The 16326-nt window shown below is 40.2% G+C and overlaps 1 protein-coding gene across 1 annotated transcript in view; it reads right to left on the reverse strand.

Annotated features, from left to right (window-relative positions):
- The window catches only part of LOC104149479 (chloride channel protein D-like), an 89602-nt gene that overhangs the window by 50576 nt on the left and 22700 nt on the right, over nt 1-16326 (reverse strand). The window contains exons 8-11 of the mRNA XM_068932750.1: nt 15317-15414; nt 11271-11374; nt 10610-10781; nt 8846-9017 (exon numbers count right to left, since the gene is read on the reverse strand). Of these exons, the coding sequence (XP_068788851.1) occupies nt 8846-9017; nt 10610-10781; nt 11271-11374; nt 15317-15414 (546 nt within the window). The remainder of the gene's footprint in view (nt 1-8845; nt 9018-10609; nt 10782-11270; nt 11375-15316; nt 15415-16326) is intronic.

A 16326-nucleotide genomic window follows, 5' to 3' on the forward strand; every position in this document is an offset into this window, starting at 1 on the left:
TTGAAAGATTGCTTTGACTAGGGTTTAAACCTAGTCTCCTCATTAAAAGAAAAGACTGCCACTGAGTTACAGAAAATTAAGTCCTGTCAAAACAACTTCTGTGAACCGTCTCAGGTGTAATCAAAAACAATAAGTGAGCCCTGATGTATTTAAATATGACAGACTGATGCATTAGATAGTATAGCACTAAGAACTCACTGAATGAGTTTTTAAATAACTGAGCACTTCCTTTGCCTGTTTCCTTCCTCTGAAGGAAAACAGGATTTGAAAAATCTTGAATACTAAGTTTGTCCCAGTTTCTACAAAAGACTTACTTTTTTTTATACTTTACCACTAAAATCATGTGGAAAATCAACCATGCAGCATTCTCTGCGGAAGTTTAAATGACAGATCTGGCTGTTTGGAGATTCCTGACCAAAATTAAATTCAGTGTTGAGTAACCCTGCAGTAAGTCTGGAGTAACTGCACTGAATTATTTTAAGGGTCTCGGATGTTACACTGGTGTAGAGAAGAACTTGAGGGTCACTGCAGACTAGGTACACAGCCCTTCTTGCCCTTTTGGCAAGGCTCTAGAGCATGTGCCTTAGTGACTAGCAGCGCAAGAAATGCTTCATGACCCACCACATTTGTGTACTCATTCTACAGTGAGGGCCAAAATCTTCACACCTCTACGCCGCTGTAACATATATTAAGGCATCACTTCTATATGACCTGTTTTCCAGTCTCTGTTACTTACTTGCACAGGAATGGCTCTTCCTACAGGCAGCTGTGCTGCTTATCGCTTTCTCTCCAGAGCACGGAGCTGTGTTAGCCCCAGGAGCCCCATTTCCCTTTAACGCCCTTCCGTCCTGAGCAAGATAGAGGAAGGCACGATCAGAGTTCGCTTAAGGTCTGCGCTGCCAAAGTGCACCATGAGGATGTATTAATTTTTTACAGCCCTTTCTTTCCCTTTTTTTTTTTTTTCTGCTCCCTCTGAAGTGTTGAATGCACTCTGCTAAGCACAGAGGAGGAAGGGAAAAAGCAAGGCATGAGCCTTCCAAATAAATTCTCTTTTCTTTGAAAAAGGTCAGCTTCTAGGAGCTAAGAGCATAAGAGCTGTACCAGGACAGACCCCAGTTTCATGCTTTCCCTGGCAGTGGCCACTGCCAGATGCCTAAAAAAGAGCCCAAGATGGGATAAGTGGTATAACCAGACTAATCCTATGTCAGTCTTCAGCCTTGGGATCTGCGGCACCAGACAGCTCCATTTTCAGCTCTCTCTACAGCTGTGCAACTTCCTCCTTTCTAAAGCCAGGCCCTGCTCCTTTCGTCCACCTTTCCTGCCACTGCAGAACTCACGAGTGGACAACAGCCTGGGTGGCCACTGCCCGTTTTGGATTTTTTAGCGATGCAAGAAAACAGCTCAGGTCTGCCCCTGCAAGCTTGACTGTAACATGCCCATCAGGCACCCAGGAGTCTTTTCATTTTCACTTTTTCGTATCTTAAAGTGAAAGAAGGGCTGTCTTTAGGACAGATGCCCCAGCTATGGCTTTTGCCCCTCTTTTATGCAGCGCCTCTACTTTTCCAGGTGCTTTCACAGCTTCCCTTGGTGCTTGCCTTGCTTCCAACACGGCACACCTTTCACCAGGAGTCACAGCCACCACCAGGTGCATCTCAGGCCCAGCCTGATTCTTCTTCAAAAAAATCCAAGCAAAACATTGAAACTACAATAACAAATTATATTCTGCCCATTCTTCTGGGCAGAAAGGAGAACATACTCCTCTTTCTGGACCTACAGTAGGAGCAGCTGCCGGGCTGTATAATCACTTGATCCTCTTTCAGCTGGGTCCAATAATCAAACAAGGATTTCTGGCCCCAAGCCCCCATTCATTAGAGCACCCAGTTACATGGGGTTTTTCATTTCAGATGATAATAAACCTCTCAGGCTGGGGGGGGGGGGGGGGGGGGGGGGGGCAGGGAGAGGAGGAAAGAGAGAAATAGGCTTATTGTGAGAGCTTTTGTCCCAGAGATAAATCATTTTCTCAAAATTTAGAAAAAATACTTTTGGCAACATTCTGAAAGTTTTAAAGTTAAAAATAAGACAAAACTTAATGGTTTCAGATGCTTTTCGTGACAACATAACTGCAAAATGTCTTTAATTTGGAAACAAATTAAATTTGGCAAAGAATTAGTACATAAAACAACCCAATTGCATTCTGTAATTTGAAAAAAATTAAAAACAGATAAGATACTGTGAATTAAAAATAACTTCTGCACATTAAATTCTCATGAACTTTCATTAAGGTTTGTATTACATGTCCCAAATGTACAATTGTATGTTGTAATACACTAGATCACTTTATTTATAAAAATACCTTTAAAGCTACTGTAAGTTAGAGCCAGAAAAGTGACTATACAAAAATGTTATCTTCTCACATTACAACTTCATTTCCAATGTGTGTATTTAGAACAGAGACACAATCTCTGTTTCAGTATTTCCGATGCACAACTGAACTTTCTAAAAGTTCAGAGCCAACTGAATCCATGTATAATTCAGTCATGCCTGTTTATTTTACTGATAAAAACCTGGTGCCAAAGCTGAAATAGCTATATTAGAGATAAAGCTGGACTCTCTTCTAATTTGTGTATTACCTACAGAATAACTAACTGTCCGAAGGCTGAAGGAGCCTTTATGGACAACGAATGAATAAATCAGAGGGGATTGTTATGATTTTCTTGGGCCGAGTTCACAAGGCTACCATCCAGAAAAAAAGTGGTTTGTTCTCTTTTTCCCTACAAGCATATATTTTTAGGGAATGTTCCAGTGGCTTGACATAATTGTTTATTATCCCTGCAGAGCAGTATTTCTTAGGTCAAATCCCCAAAAGCTTTGATTTAGAGTGCTATTGTGGTGTCTCACGAGCATTTTAGCTTGGCTATGGGTCGGCCTCCCAGATTAAACTACGTCTCCCACGATGCACCGTGAATTTGTCCCTTCCTGGAAGATGCTACAAAAGTCTCTGGTGCTTCATGGGAAATTAGCATTTCTCCTAAGAAATGCTAACATAGAACAACAAAGCTCACAGGGTAACATTTTCAATTTGTTTTCATTATTTTTGGTTTTCAGGTGGCTGACTTGTGGTTGAAAAATCCAAGGTTTTTGTGAGGGAAAAAAAAATCCAAAACCCTGATTTTCAGTCAAAAATAGATTAAAAGAACAATTTTGAAATCATTCTAACCAGTGTTACGCTGAAAAACGCAGCGCTGCAAGTTTCTGTGTTTATAGTCACTCCCACCACAAAGCTAGACGTTGAAGAAACTTTTGCTGTACTTGACCACAAGAGGGACAAGAAATTCACGTCTTTCACATCAGCCAATGGACCTGCTTGCTGGGACGCCGAAAGCAGAAGATTGAGCCTTCCCCAAAGCTCTTCTGATCACACCTCCGTGAACTGCAGTCCTTGATCCACGAACGCTCCCTGCCGCGCTGGCCATCCTGAAGGGAACCCTCCTCTCATCCACCTTACACCACCTTCTGGAAGACTGCTGAAAACAAGACTAACTTATTTTAAGACCAGGAGGACCAATTTAATCATTTAATCTGACATCTTGTACAATATCCTAAATTTCAGGTAGTTATGGACTAAATAGCTCCCGTTTTCCTGAGCACGCACCAAGCACAGCAGCACTGCAGCTCTGAGCCTCGCTGGGGCCAGCGAAGCCGCTTCTGCATTCGAGGAGAACGTAAACCCGCATGGGAGCCCAGCGTTGCGCCAGCAGTCGTTTTACGCATTTAATTATTCACCAAAAAGAGTGCAAAAGAGGGGAAACTATGCTATTACAGAAAAGCACTTGCATTGTAGTTGGGAGTTAAGGGTGTTTTAAAGGTAGCTTGCTTAGAGGGTATTTCTATTGTCCCCTTCTCTTACTAGGGCAAGGGGCCAAGCACATGAGCAAGGCTCACTGGCGCACGTTTGCACTGAAGACGCTCTGCCCCTCGAAGCCCTACCAGCTCTGCAGGAGCATGTTACCCACCTGGCACAGGCCCCCTGAATATCATCCTGCCCCTTTTGCACCCGCTACACCGCAGCCCTAGGGCAGTCACAAAACAGAGCAAACGCCCAGACACAAACCTGTGTGAGCAGCCCAACGAGCCAACCGCTTCCTATGTGCTGTGAGCTCCCTCTGCCATGACATGCCCACAACATATTGCCCAAAAGGGCACAGTATTAATAATCCACACTCGTGAGCAGGGGAACTTCACAGAAGTGCTACAAGGTATAGCTGGCTGTGGACTAAAAACCAAGCACAGTGCTGGCAATGCAATCTGTGGCTCTCCAGCATCCCAGAAGAGGAAACTGAACATAACACGACCGAGTCACTCAGGGCGTGTTAAAAGGCACACCTATAGGGGCTTTTTTCTTGCATCCCATTAGACTGTAAGAAATCTTAGAATTGATACCCATTTAATCCAAGGGCAATACATATCATAATTTTATTGCCTAGCTAATGTACAGATTATCCATTTTCATCGGTAAAAGAGATCTGTCATTCTTTAGGTCAGCCCTCACTTAGAAGAAAACTGATTTAAACCAAAGTGAATTCCTCGCCCCGATGACCTCTTTAGAGACAACACTGACAAGCAATATGCCAGGAGCAGTCAGGTTTGTCTCCCCTATTCTGTCTTCAGGCACCACCTACGACATATTACGAGGCTGAAACATCTACTCAGTAAGAAACGATTCAGAATTTAGACTTGTTGTTTTATTATTTTCAAAACTATCTTTCCAGCTTGTATCACCCCTACTGCAAATTGGAGATTGTTCAAAACACAGCACCTTGCATCCTATAACCGCTGAGCAACACAGCTCTCCTGTGAAAACCTTGCACTGGATCCCAGGCAGACTTTACATATTAAAGTAAGCACAAACTCTTGTGCTTACTTTTCCAATATCTTGTATTATCATTCTCTTCCTATAACCTCCCTCTAATCAGTTGGATCACATGGTTGCCTGTGCAACCATTTCACACTGTGTCTATAAAACAAGATATGTCTGCACTGTGAGTGCCCACAGCTGATGCTCTACTTAAATTTCGCATAAAAGACATTAAAGCTTCTTGAGAGCTGGTCTCTCAAAGTCAGTGACAAGGGTAGCCACAGAATTTGCAACAACATCTCCTGCCTATAATTTGAGGTAAGCACATTTGGTTTAAATTAGAAGTACGGAAGAAATATAGAGAGGGGGAGGGGTTAGGCTTTAACTGCTACTACCTGCAGATACAGTTATTTTACTGCACTCAGCAGCAATTCAAGCTGACCTGTAACATTGCTGATAAGCGCGTCAGAGGCATATATTACAGCTGAGCTATCTATCTGAGGGTGGCTACGTGATCTAGATTTTGCAGCAAGTACCCTCATAAAATAGAGAGGAAAGGGTTAATGAAAGCTGGCTATAACACCTGACCAAAGTGCTGAGGCTGTGCTTAGAAAATTCACATTAAGAATGAAGCTGTTGATTACATAGTGTACTAGCAGATAAGCCTATATGCAAAAATATTGAGATAAAATTAGATTATGCAAAAGATAAATGTTCTGCCAGTGTGCCGTTCTTGATGTAGGCATCAGAGAGCAGAGTGAATGAACTAAGCTTATGTGTCACCCTTCATACTGCCTTATAAAGCAGTTGACTGTACATATAGCTTGGTATTTCTGTCATATTACAGAAACGGACAGACATCAACAAATAATTGTAGATAATGCACTGAACCACCATGAGATGGTCATTTTAATTCAGAACCAACATACTGTTCATCAGTGCGAGGCACTCATTGACGGCAGCCTCACCCTCCACTAGCAAGAGCATAAGGATAAAGGACAGTACCATAAGTGATTTAATCCCCTATGCAGATTTTTCTGTGATCTATATAACTTCCCCTTCCAAATCCTAAGGAATACCTTATTTTCTTCTTTATTGCACATCCATCAAAAGTCTAATATTTCAGTGCTATACATTCAGAGGAGGGCTTTGAGTCCTAACCTATTCAGAATTAACTGCATTCCCCCTATCCATCAGAAAAGTTTTCTTAGACAAATAAGTTAGGCCAACAGAACTGATACACTGCTTTAATTCTGTTTGAACAGAACAAGCAGGAAAGGGGAGAGAGTCGAGGTTATTTTCCATTGCGTGTGAACAGAAAGGAAGACAACTCGGGGGACAAAGGATCCAAACTGGTACAAATCAATCTTCTTTATTTCTGCCGGGCACTGACAGCTTGCACACAGAGGCATCATCAATACTCGACCAGAACTCTAATTCTGTGGCAGCTCAGTGCCCTACTTCCTCCGTAACGCTTGCAAGACAGTGTAATTGAAAGGTAAAAACATAGAAGGAATGATAAAGATATAGACTGCCCCTGAAACAAAAGGGCATTGTGGCAAGATGCTATTCCTCTTCCCCGCTCTAGAACATCCTGAGGCCAGCAAACTCAGGGCACATGACACTTGGAAAGCCGTGAGAGACAGGAGGCTGTGGGAAGGCAAGTCCTACAGGCAGTCCTCAAACAAGCCAAGGAAAATGTCACCACATCGACTGTCTGCCGCAAAGAGCTGAGGAGGAGGGTCAAGTGTCAACATGGGGGGTAGAAAGAGGCAGCCAAGAAAGAAGAGGTGGGCAGATGCCTGTGGGGTCTGCCATGAGACGAAAAGAAAGCATTTTACAAACCTGTTCACTGCAAGTCCCACATTCATAACTGTTTCCAAATGGAAGGCTGTGTGAAAAGCCAAAGCAAACATTCTCAATTCTTTTTGAACCCATCAGACAATATAGGAAAAATATGTGCATTTTATGGTTTGAGGGCACAACCTTTTAATTATGTTTGTGCATTGTCATGTCCAAGACCTTTCTTTCTCCTCAAAAATTAATATTTCCTCAAGCAATGCAGCTATTTATCTTGGATGAACATGAATTGAAATGCAATCTCCCTCTGCAGAAAGAGGCGCAGAAGAGTTATGACACCTAGGGGAATTCAGAAAACATTGCAATGCAGTCTTAATCATTTTTCTAGTGCTTTTTTGACTGATATTTGTACAGCTCTCTTAATAGTTTCCAGCTATTGTTTTGCATGTGCTGTACATGCATGCTCAGGGAGGCACTTGCTAAAAAAAAGAAAAAAAAGAAAAGAAAAAAATCCCACCAAGTGCAAGTAACGGGCAGGAAGAAATCAAAGCAAATAAGATGTAGGCATTTTCTGTCTATTACAGTAGAATGAAATATAGTTCTGTCATGCAAGACCAGTAAATGTTCTGTACATAATAGCTTCTCACTTCCCTGCAGTGAAGCACAGTCTCATGGGCACAAAACTAAGGAAGATGTCAGTCAACTCCTTTTGCTAAGGATGTATACTTGCAGCAAAACCTAAAGTAACAGTTTGCAAATGATACTAAAATTAAAATGTATTGAGCGATTGCAAGAAAATTCAGGCCTACTTTGGAAGAGATACTATGGTTAACGGTAAGTGGAGCTTTCGGAAAACTTACACTTATTAGTGTTTGGGCACCAACTTTACCCCTTTGAAGCCTTACAGACCTGGTAGCTGGCCAGAAACCATACAGTATCTTCCAAAAGATGCATAACAGCAATAATACAAGCTGAAATACAAGAGCGCATTTGTACTTAAGGGATAAGTACAAATATCAAAAGGACACTGAAGGAGGAGTGCTTCCGTAATCGGTCTAATTATTATTTCACAACAGACTAGTTCTTATGCACATACAACACCTTTCAAGCTAAGACTTCAAAAATGCTTCCTATGCAATTTACACAGACTGTCACTAAAACGAACGCAATTCTGAGTGAATGACGATAAACAGCTACTTTATCAAAACACTGTGCAACGGTGTACTAGGAGGGAAAATCCTGGTTTGGTCACCCTGGGTGAATTCTGACATCTACAAAGATTTCAGTGAGATCTTTTGGGCAAAGCCAGCAAGGCAGCCAAGGCCTGGGTTAGTCATAAGTAAAATTTCCACATATAGCCACATTCATAGGACATGAATGCTCCACTCTGGCAGGGTGAAAGTTTCAACCCCTGACCTCAGAATCACTTCTATACCGATTGAGCTGAATTTCAGCTGATGCTTACAACACACTATCCCCAGGTGTTGAAACCAGGGAAAGCAAAGATCTTCCCCCTCTAAGGATAACGCTCTTCCTTGTAACTCATTCAGCGTTTAAACTTTAACTTTCAGCGGTCTGTTTGGAACGTATTGTGATGTAGATTCAAAATGTTATGTTTCCTTCCTCCCTTTCTTACAGAAGTGTGGAACACGTGTCAAGAGAATCTCAAAAATTTGAAATCTATGAGGGATTTACCAGAAGGACCTCAGAGGCCTGCCACTGCATCACTTGCCTGTAACAATACAAATCTCTCACTCACACCACCAGAAGGCTCTGCATTCAGCCCCAATATAAAAAGAAGCATTGCACAAGACCTTCAACACCCACAGAAGTGACTTCACAGGCCCGTCAGATGTGATCATCTACTTTTTTTTTTTTTAATCCAGCAGAAACAGAGGTACTGTATTCCTTGTTTGTAAACCAGTGATGCCTTTATCAGTTCTGTTACCAAAAAATAATAATAAAAAGATACTCAGACTGCTCAGTCAAAGTGTTAATTCCAAACTTACACTTCACAAATAAAAAGTCCCAGAGAAAAAGTCTTCAGGCAAGCTAGAAGCAGCTAAGCCAAGAAGCTGTTTCTCTGTGGTCCAATGTGTGTGGGACACCATCTGTGGTTCATTTAGCTGAAGCAGCAAAAGCTCAACTCAACCATGGCCACACAAATACCTGAAAACTAAACACACTTACCATTATAACAGTGAGGGAGATGGTTAGTCTTGACACACCACTGAAAAAGGAGGCAGCTCCAATGGCAGCAAACAGACCTGGATCAATCCATGCTCCGTATTTATTAGTTTGAATACCAAAAATGGAAACAAGGATCAGACCAATTATCCTGCCATACAAAGCTCCCATGTACCTGTATGCAAGAAGAAAAAGAGCATTCCTCTGGCCAGCCATGCTGTTTTCTAGAAATGCTTCTAATAATCCCAGATTTAATTTTGTCAGCTTTTGTAGCAACTCCTTTTCTGAAAAAAAGCTCCAACATCCTTCCTTAACATGAGCACTTACTTAGTGCCAGTCACTAGCATGAAACTGCCAAATTTACTGTATTTTGCATGAAGGAAAAGGACTATCAGCATGTCTTATTCAATGATCTTCATTGCAGCCAAATGAGGACGAACCTTACAGGAAGACAGTTAAAAGTGCAAGTTAGACGTACATCCTGGGATATTTCAGATAAAAAGCCTGCACTTCTACAGCCTTATACAATTCCTTAAAATCAAATCTACCTGTGCCCTATAACCTTGGCAAGTAGAATACTATAGCCATATAACAGATAGGCAAAATGAAGTAATATATATTAAATGACCTGTCCAAAGCAAATCAGGAATGAAGCTGCAAAGAGAAGCCAGGAGTCCTCAGACTGACCATATGCTACATTGAAGAGCAAAAACAAATTTAGCACGATCAGGCTGGTGATTGCTGGTGTGAGACACAGCATTCCATTCCTTATGCAAGGAATTAAAGATCCAAGTCTCAATCAGTGAACCAGATTTGTATAGACATTCACCTTCTAGAAAAGGTAAATATTATTATAAATACTATACACACACACAAATATATATTTATATAGTTTGATTTGGGGAGCATCCTCTTGCACTATTTCTGAACTTTTTCCTATTTATTCCTGCAATTAATTCATTTTATTGATGGATACAGTTATGGCAGTTCTAGAATGGTTATAAAAATTAGGTTGTCAGTTCAGAAACATGGAGAAGGCTGACAGACTTGGCCTTCAATATCTCTTCAGCCAAGTATAGCATGTTTCAGCAATCACTGTGTATTAAAATTTGATTTAGACATCAGCTTGGGGAGGGTAGGAGGTGAAAGAAAGGGGATGCTCTGGGGCAGGGCAAAGGGAGAAGGATGTACACACAAATTTCTCCTTAGAAGTCTTCTGGTATTCGAACTGCATTATGCTGGGAACCCACTCTCCAACTGTTGCTTGCTGAACACTTTGGGATTCACGTTAAACCTCTCAACTTTACTGCAAGAGCTAGTCTACCACAGCTTTCTAAAAAGTACACAAAAGACCTAACTGCAGTTTTCTCCAAAGTTTAGGGTGTTGATGTCCAAGATTAAGATTCAGGCTATTATGTGCATAAGAAACAGATGAAAAGTTTGGATCCGAGTCTGTATTTCTACAGTTACAGAGATGGAGCCAGCAATCAAGACTCTTTCTGGGTCCCTGAAGGATTCAGATGATCTACACTTGGAAAGTATACAGCTTTGGCAATGGTCCTCCTACAGCTATTCTCAGATGATTGTTCTTCATTCTCCTCCACGATTTTAGACTCTCTTTCCAAACAAACCATCCTGTTCCACCTATACAACCTCCTCCAAGCAATTATAGTTTTGCTATTGCCAAGCCTTCAGTTTACAATTTAGATTGTCGCTACTTCAACGCAGGCCTTTTGTACAGAAAGCTCAAAGATGGGCAAACCTTACAGCAAAGGAATAACCAGGCCACTCGCAACAGCAGAACCTGCAGTCCAACAGCTGAGGAAGAAATAAAATGCGAGAGTAATGCAGAGAGATGTGTATCCAAATTCACCAGGAGTCCCACGTTTAAAAAGGTATGTGATTCCTTGCTTTCCATTTTCAACTAGAAGAGCAGCCGCTGCAGGACAGAGAAAGAGATACAAAACATTAAAAGGATCCTTTACAAAACTATGCACTGCATTAGTTCTCATATGCCTAAGTGTAACAAAAAGTATGCAGATCACTGAATTTGGGTTTACACGACAGGCTCATCATCTCAGACCTTTTCAGGAAAGAAACATTTATGCTTTACCGCCTGCTCTGTGTGATGTTAATCTTGATCTAAATGAGGAGAAACAGCAGTCATTTAAGCCAAAGAAAGGCAGCTTTTTGACTTTTCAGTGTACTGGTTCAGCAGGCCTCTTTCCCCATTCCTTTCAGAGGTAATAATGCAGAAGCTTCCCAGCATACTTGGCTCAAACATGGAATTCAGTTCTGATAAATCCCTCGAAAGGGAGCACTACACTATTTTGAAGAAAACTTATGTTATGGGTAAATATATTTGGAGAACACTTCAAGTCACATAAATTCAGTTTTCCCTAGGTATCATTCACTTAGTTCTCCTTACCTTGATTAAAGGTTTGATTAGAATATTTGACTCCATCTGGTCCTATCCACGGTGTGCTTGGTGAACAATTATATTCTGAAATTTCCCTCTTGAATTGTTTTATGCTTAAATATTAAAAACAACAACAACAAGAAATCTATTAAATGGATGAATATAACTTATAGTGCCTGTACAGAACGTGTCTGTTAGTGATAAATTTTCCATACAAAGCCTACTTTCCCTTACATCTTCCAACTAAATTTTTAAATTAACTAATAAATCTAGTTTACTAGATTAGTTTTTTAAATTATTCTATTAAACTAATAAATTTGGTTCATTAATGTTCATATTTCTCTGCATCAACCTCCTGCTGTTGAAAACCAAAATTTACAAAACCAAAAATCACGTTTCACTGCCCCAAACCAGAAAACAGGAAAAATCTTGATTGAAATGCCTAGCTTAGCCATGATCTCCTTCCCTGTGTGTGTATCACTGCAACCCTGTAAAACAGCACCAACTGACGAAAACATTTTTGATAAATGCTTCTGTGTGCAAGCACAGCATCCTAAGCCCAAGGAAGCATTTTTAGTTAGTACATTTTGCATATGAGAGAGCCACAGAAAACAGGAAAAGACCTAGAGTTTACCTCTTCCACAGCAGTGCAAGCTATACCCAAGCCACACCTAAAAGGTGTTTGTCCAACACATTCTTAAAGGTCGCCTTCAGTAAATACTGGTACTGGTTATTTCAACACTGAAAAACTTGTAACTTAGACTGCCGATTAATATCATGCTGACCATGATCTCTTCCTGGATGCTTTCTCAATCTCCGTCATCTTAAGCAATTGCTCCCTCCAGGCAGGTACAACATCTTTCTCTGACTTGGGAAAGCATCCAGAACGTTTTGACATCACCACAGTCCAAACAGTTACAATATGAACTCTGTTTCTGGAAGAAAAAGCAGGAGATCTGCGGTATTTGACCCACCTGATCTCTGCTCAGAACTATAAGGGAAACTTATAATGCAGCCAACATCTAGTACAAGAAAATTTTTCCCAGACTTCAGATTGGCAGCCAAAGGGACACAGGATACTTCCCAATTTTTTATTTGCTTTTTACATTAATCCCAACCACTCAGACAAGAATATATTCCAAATTCATTATGGCTAATAAAAAATAAATTCTTCTTTACTCCATCCTGCTTTAGAAATCATACAATTGGGCAACCCACTTATCAGCAAAATCTCAAGCTTTTTTTACTCATAGCAAAGACGACATCATTTGTATAGGAGTGCACACAAAAAAAAACAGCACATGCCAGGGGACATTTTAAACTTGCAGCAGTGCCAAAATAAGAGAGAAAAAACAAGAGAAAATTTTTAAATTAAAATACTGGATTGAGAAAGAAGAATAAAACACAGAGAACAGAGAAGCAGGGGTCACCTACACACCAGTTTTCATACCACTAACTCCTTCAGTTTCAAAATCAGCTTATTTAGTAGAGACAGACCCATCTCTGGGACTGGGAGGACAGCACTGCCACATTACATGCTGTAATACACGTGCTGCATCAGAAGCTGCTAGTGGAAGAAGTCTGTAGCTCGCTTTCCTCCTCCTATGTCCCCACAGTATTCCTTCTCCTCTCAGCAAAACCAGGGCCTGCTGGAAGTGCTGCAAAACCCTAGTGAAAGCACAGTTCCACTGTACAATATAAATTTATGAGGATAAACTACACTAGGGAAAGCACCCTCATACTTGTATAGCTGCTTACAGCCACATCTGGACCTGCAGCTGTTTTACTGGTCTGGTTTAAAAGAGAAAACATGCATCTCACTGCAAGAGTTGGACTGGTACAGAAGACAAACCCGAGCACTTGCAATGGTTTTGTCATAAGCTTGTTATTGGACTTCGTGTAGCGGCAAGGGTGCCTATTACTTACCTGTTGAATCTTCAGAGGTTAAAGGCTTTGACTGGCCTCTGGGGCACTGACTAAGAATCTCATATTCTGTTGGAATAAGCCAGATCTATGTGATCCTTACTGAAGTCTCATGATCACAATTCTCTTTTTCTGTTTCTTAGAACAGAAGGACAATGGACAAGCTTATTTTCCATGTTTAGTCTTGTAGCTTATTACAAGCTCACTAGAGACATCATCACTACCTTCAGCATGGCCTTGCAAAGTCCATGAAATTCAGCGCTTAATCCTCTTCAGATCTATCCACTTTCAACAGGATGTAGTCTCTATAACTTGAAGCCACACCAAACTAAGAACTGGCAGAAAGACAGTTTAGCCTCTAGGTTGGATCAGCCTGACTATTTTTGATACAGAGACAGACAAAAAAAAAAAGCCAAGAAATGATCGTGGTTTCATATGTTTTTCCTTTAGAGCAAAAATAACTTTGTTCTGAAAAATAACATTCTGCAAGCATTTCATCCTTAAAATGCAGAAGGATGTTGGGGTGAGGAAAAAGTCCCTTCCTGCAGCAGTCCAAATAGCTGTAGTCACCAAGTCCTAGTATTGAGTAGCTGACAAAGCTCATTGTTTTTACAAGGAATATGTAAATCCGCATTATAGCGGACAATACTGAAACAGGTAATGTAAGTCAAATGATAGTCTAAAATAGGAGACAAAGATGGTGATGTCTATCTGCTTTCTATATACTTAAACAAGCTGTTCAGGGCCCCATCACCAATAGCAGGTTATTCTGCATTTGCAATTTGTATTATGCACTATATACACTACTGCCCATTTGTGAGGGGGAATTGTACAGCTACAAGTTAGTAGTGACCACTCATAATGACTATGAAATAAAACTATTATTTAACCTAAAATCTGAGCAACGCTTTTTCTTCTACTTCTGCATTCTTCACAGATATTTCTCAAGAAATGGACTGCAAAACCAATATCTAAGTCAAGGATCTCTCCAACTGTACCACCCACGAAGTTCACAACCATTCAACCACATCATTCTGTGCCAGTTTACAAACACAATATTTGTCATTTTAAGTTCCCTTATTACAGTTTGTGCTGTATTGGCATGCAGTCTGATGTGTTACCTGTTAGCATTATCGTCAGAGATACTGAGGTCAGCCCAAAAGGCACTCACTGCAGGGCAGGGTCCCGGGGCTCAGTCCAAATCCTACTGAGTCACAGGAAATCTGTGCACATCAGTGCAGAGACCATATTCTCCTACGAATTTAAATTTATCCGGGATAGTGGAGCACCTTAGCTTGGCTGGGAATTCTACCATAATATGAACATTAAATACTAATGAGTAAATACATTAGTGGATCAACCCTGGATTTGATCAAATGCACTTCTACAGGTATTTTCTCAGCTATTTATGAGACTTATTGTCATTTAGAGTAGACTGATTTCCACCTAAATGTCTTTCACAGTGCAGATTGTGTGATGCATGTTATTACCTTCCCCCCTCCTTTTTTAAATGCATTGGCATTACTAATTTTGGACCATAAATTGTTCTTTTGCATTACAAGCATTGTCATAGTGAATGCTGGAGTTTTGCAGCCGCTTTTTTCATCCTGATGGAAAGTAAAACGCAAAGAAAGTTTAAAAGACAATAAAAACTATCATACACATGCATGATTAAATTCTGTCCCTCAGCCAATAGAAGCTGACTGAAGTTGAGAATAATGAATGTTTTTCATCTGTTTCCAGTTCCAGCTTTCCAGACAAAGCAGAGCCTATCACCAGTATCTTTTAAAGCAAAATCAGAATCCTAAATTGCAAGTGTGCTTGGTAATATATATGGCTACATTTCAGGCTCTTTCCATTTTTTAATTCTCTTTTATTTCTTTCTTTTTCCTCTTTTTTTAAAAAATTTTATATAATGACAAATGCTTCTCATTAGAAAAGTTCAAGTATGATTAAACTTCAATGATTAAAAGATCAAATGTTATTCTTGTCTCTATAGGAATTCATTTTAAACATCCAGTTCTGCTGCATCTCTGATATTTTCCATCCCAAACATTGTAACAACTAGATGAGAGAAAATGATTAAGAACTGTATTTACATAAATTTGCTCCTGGTGACTCTCCCCACTTACATTTCTGAGTTGTTTCTCAGCTGGGAGTTTCTCAGGCTCATGACTGGAGTGCAAGGAAAGAAATAGGGCAAATAGACTGTAATAGTTGTTGTACATACCTGCAGGCATTAAAACAAATAAACAAACTAGCATGAGATGTAGAAACTTAGAGAAAGAAAAGCGTCTAAAACCACCAGCAGCTGTCACGAGGAAATTGTGCTTTAGGGCTTACCCACATATCCCAGAACAGCATTTGCTCATAAACTACCAGACCCAGGTTCATCCCACTTAACTTCACAAAGCCTTGTGATCTATTTGTCTTTCATAAAGAAGCTAGGTCTAGGTTTTTTGGTTGGTATTTAAAATAATGCTGTGTGTCAAAAAGAATCCACCGATTCCATTTAAATTTCTCCTGACTTAAGCCAATCTAAAACCCTGGGGAGCGTGAATAGCTAAATACTTACTTCTAACCTGTAAATTTTTTTGCTTCCCCTCTCTTTCAGGGAGAAAGTTATGGAGAGACTGTTATTCAGGTAATCAATACAAGGAAGTTTCTACACATCCTAGCAGTAGCAGACAATTGCAATGCCTAAAGTAGGCTATATACAATACAGTAGAGATATAGATAATGCAGCCCAAACCAATGAAGAGACTTGCATCAGGTCCTTCTACTAGCTTTTCTTATACCCATTTTAAAGAAAACACAAATGAAACCAAAAATGTTTGAAATAAAATATAAGAGAAAGTGTTTTCACTGTCTAATCTGCACTCACAAAAAGTTTATACGTGAGAACACTCTGTATTTCATTTACGCATGTTTCAGCATAACATAGTTATATTTCATTCAAAAACAATAATCCCACATCCTAGCTGAGATCAATTTACATTTCTAAACAAATGGAGATACATAAAAAGAAAAGATTTAGGAAAGATTTCAACGGATCACAGAATGGCCAAGGTTGGAAGGGACCTCTGGAGACTATCTAGTCCACCATCTAGATGTCTAGCAGAAATTACTGAAACCACACAAT

This window comes from Struthio camelus, chromosome 2 (assembly GCF_040807025.1).
Source record: "Struthio camelus isolate bStrCam1 chromosome 2, bStrCam1.hap1, whole genome shotgun sequence".
Taxonomy (NCBI): domain Eukaryota; kingdom Metazoa; phylum Chordata; class Aves; order Struthioniformes; family Struthionidae; genus Struthio; species Struthio camelus.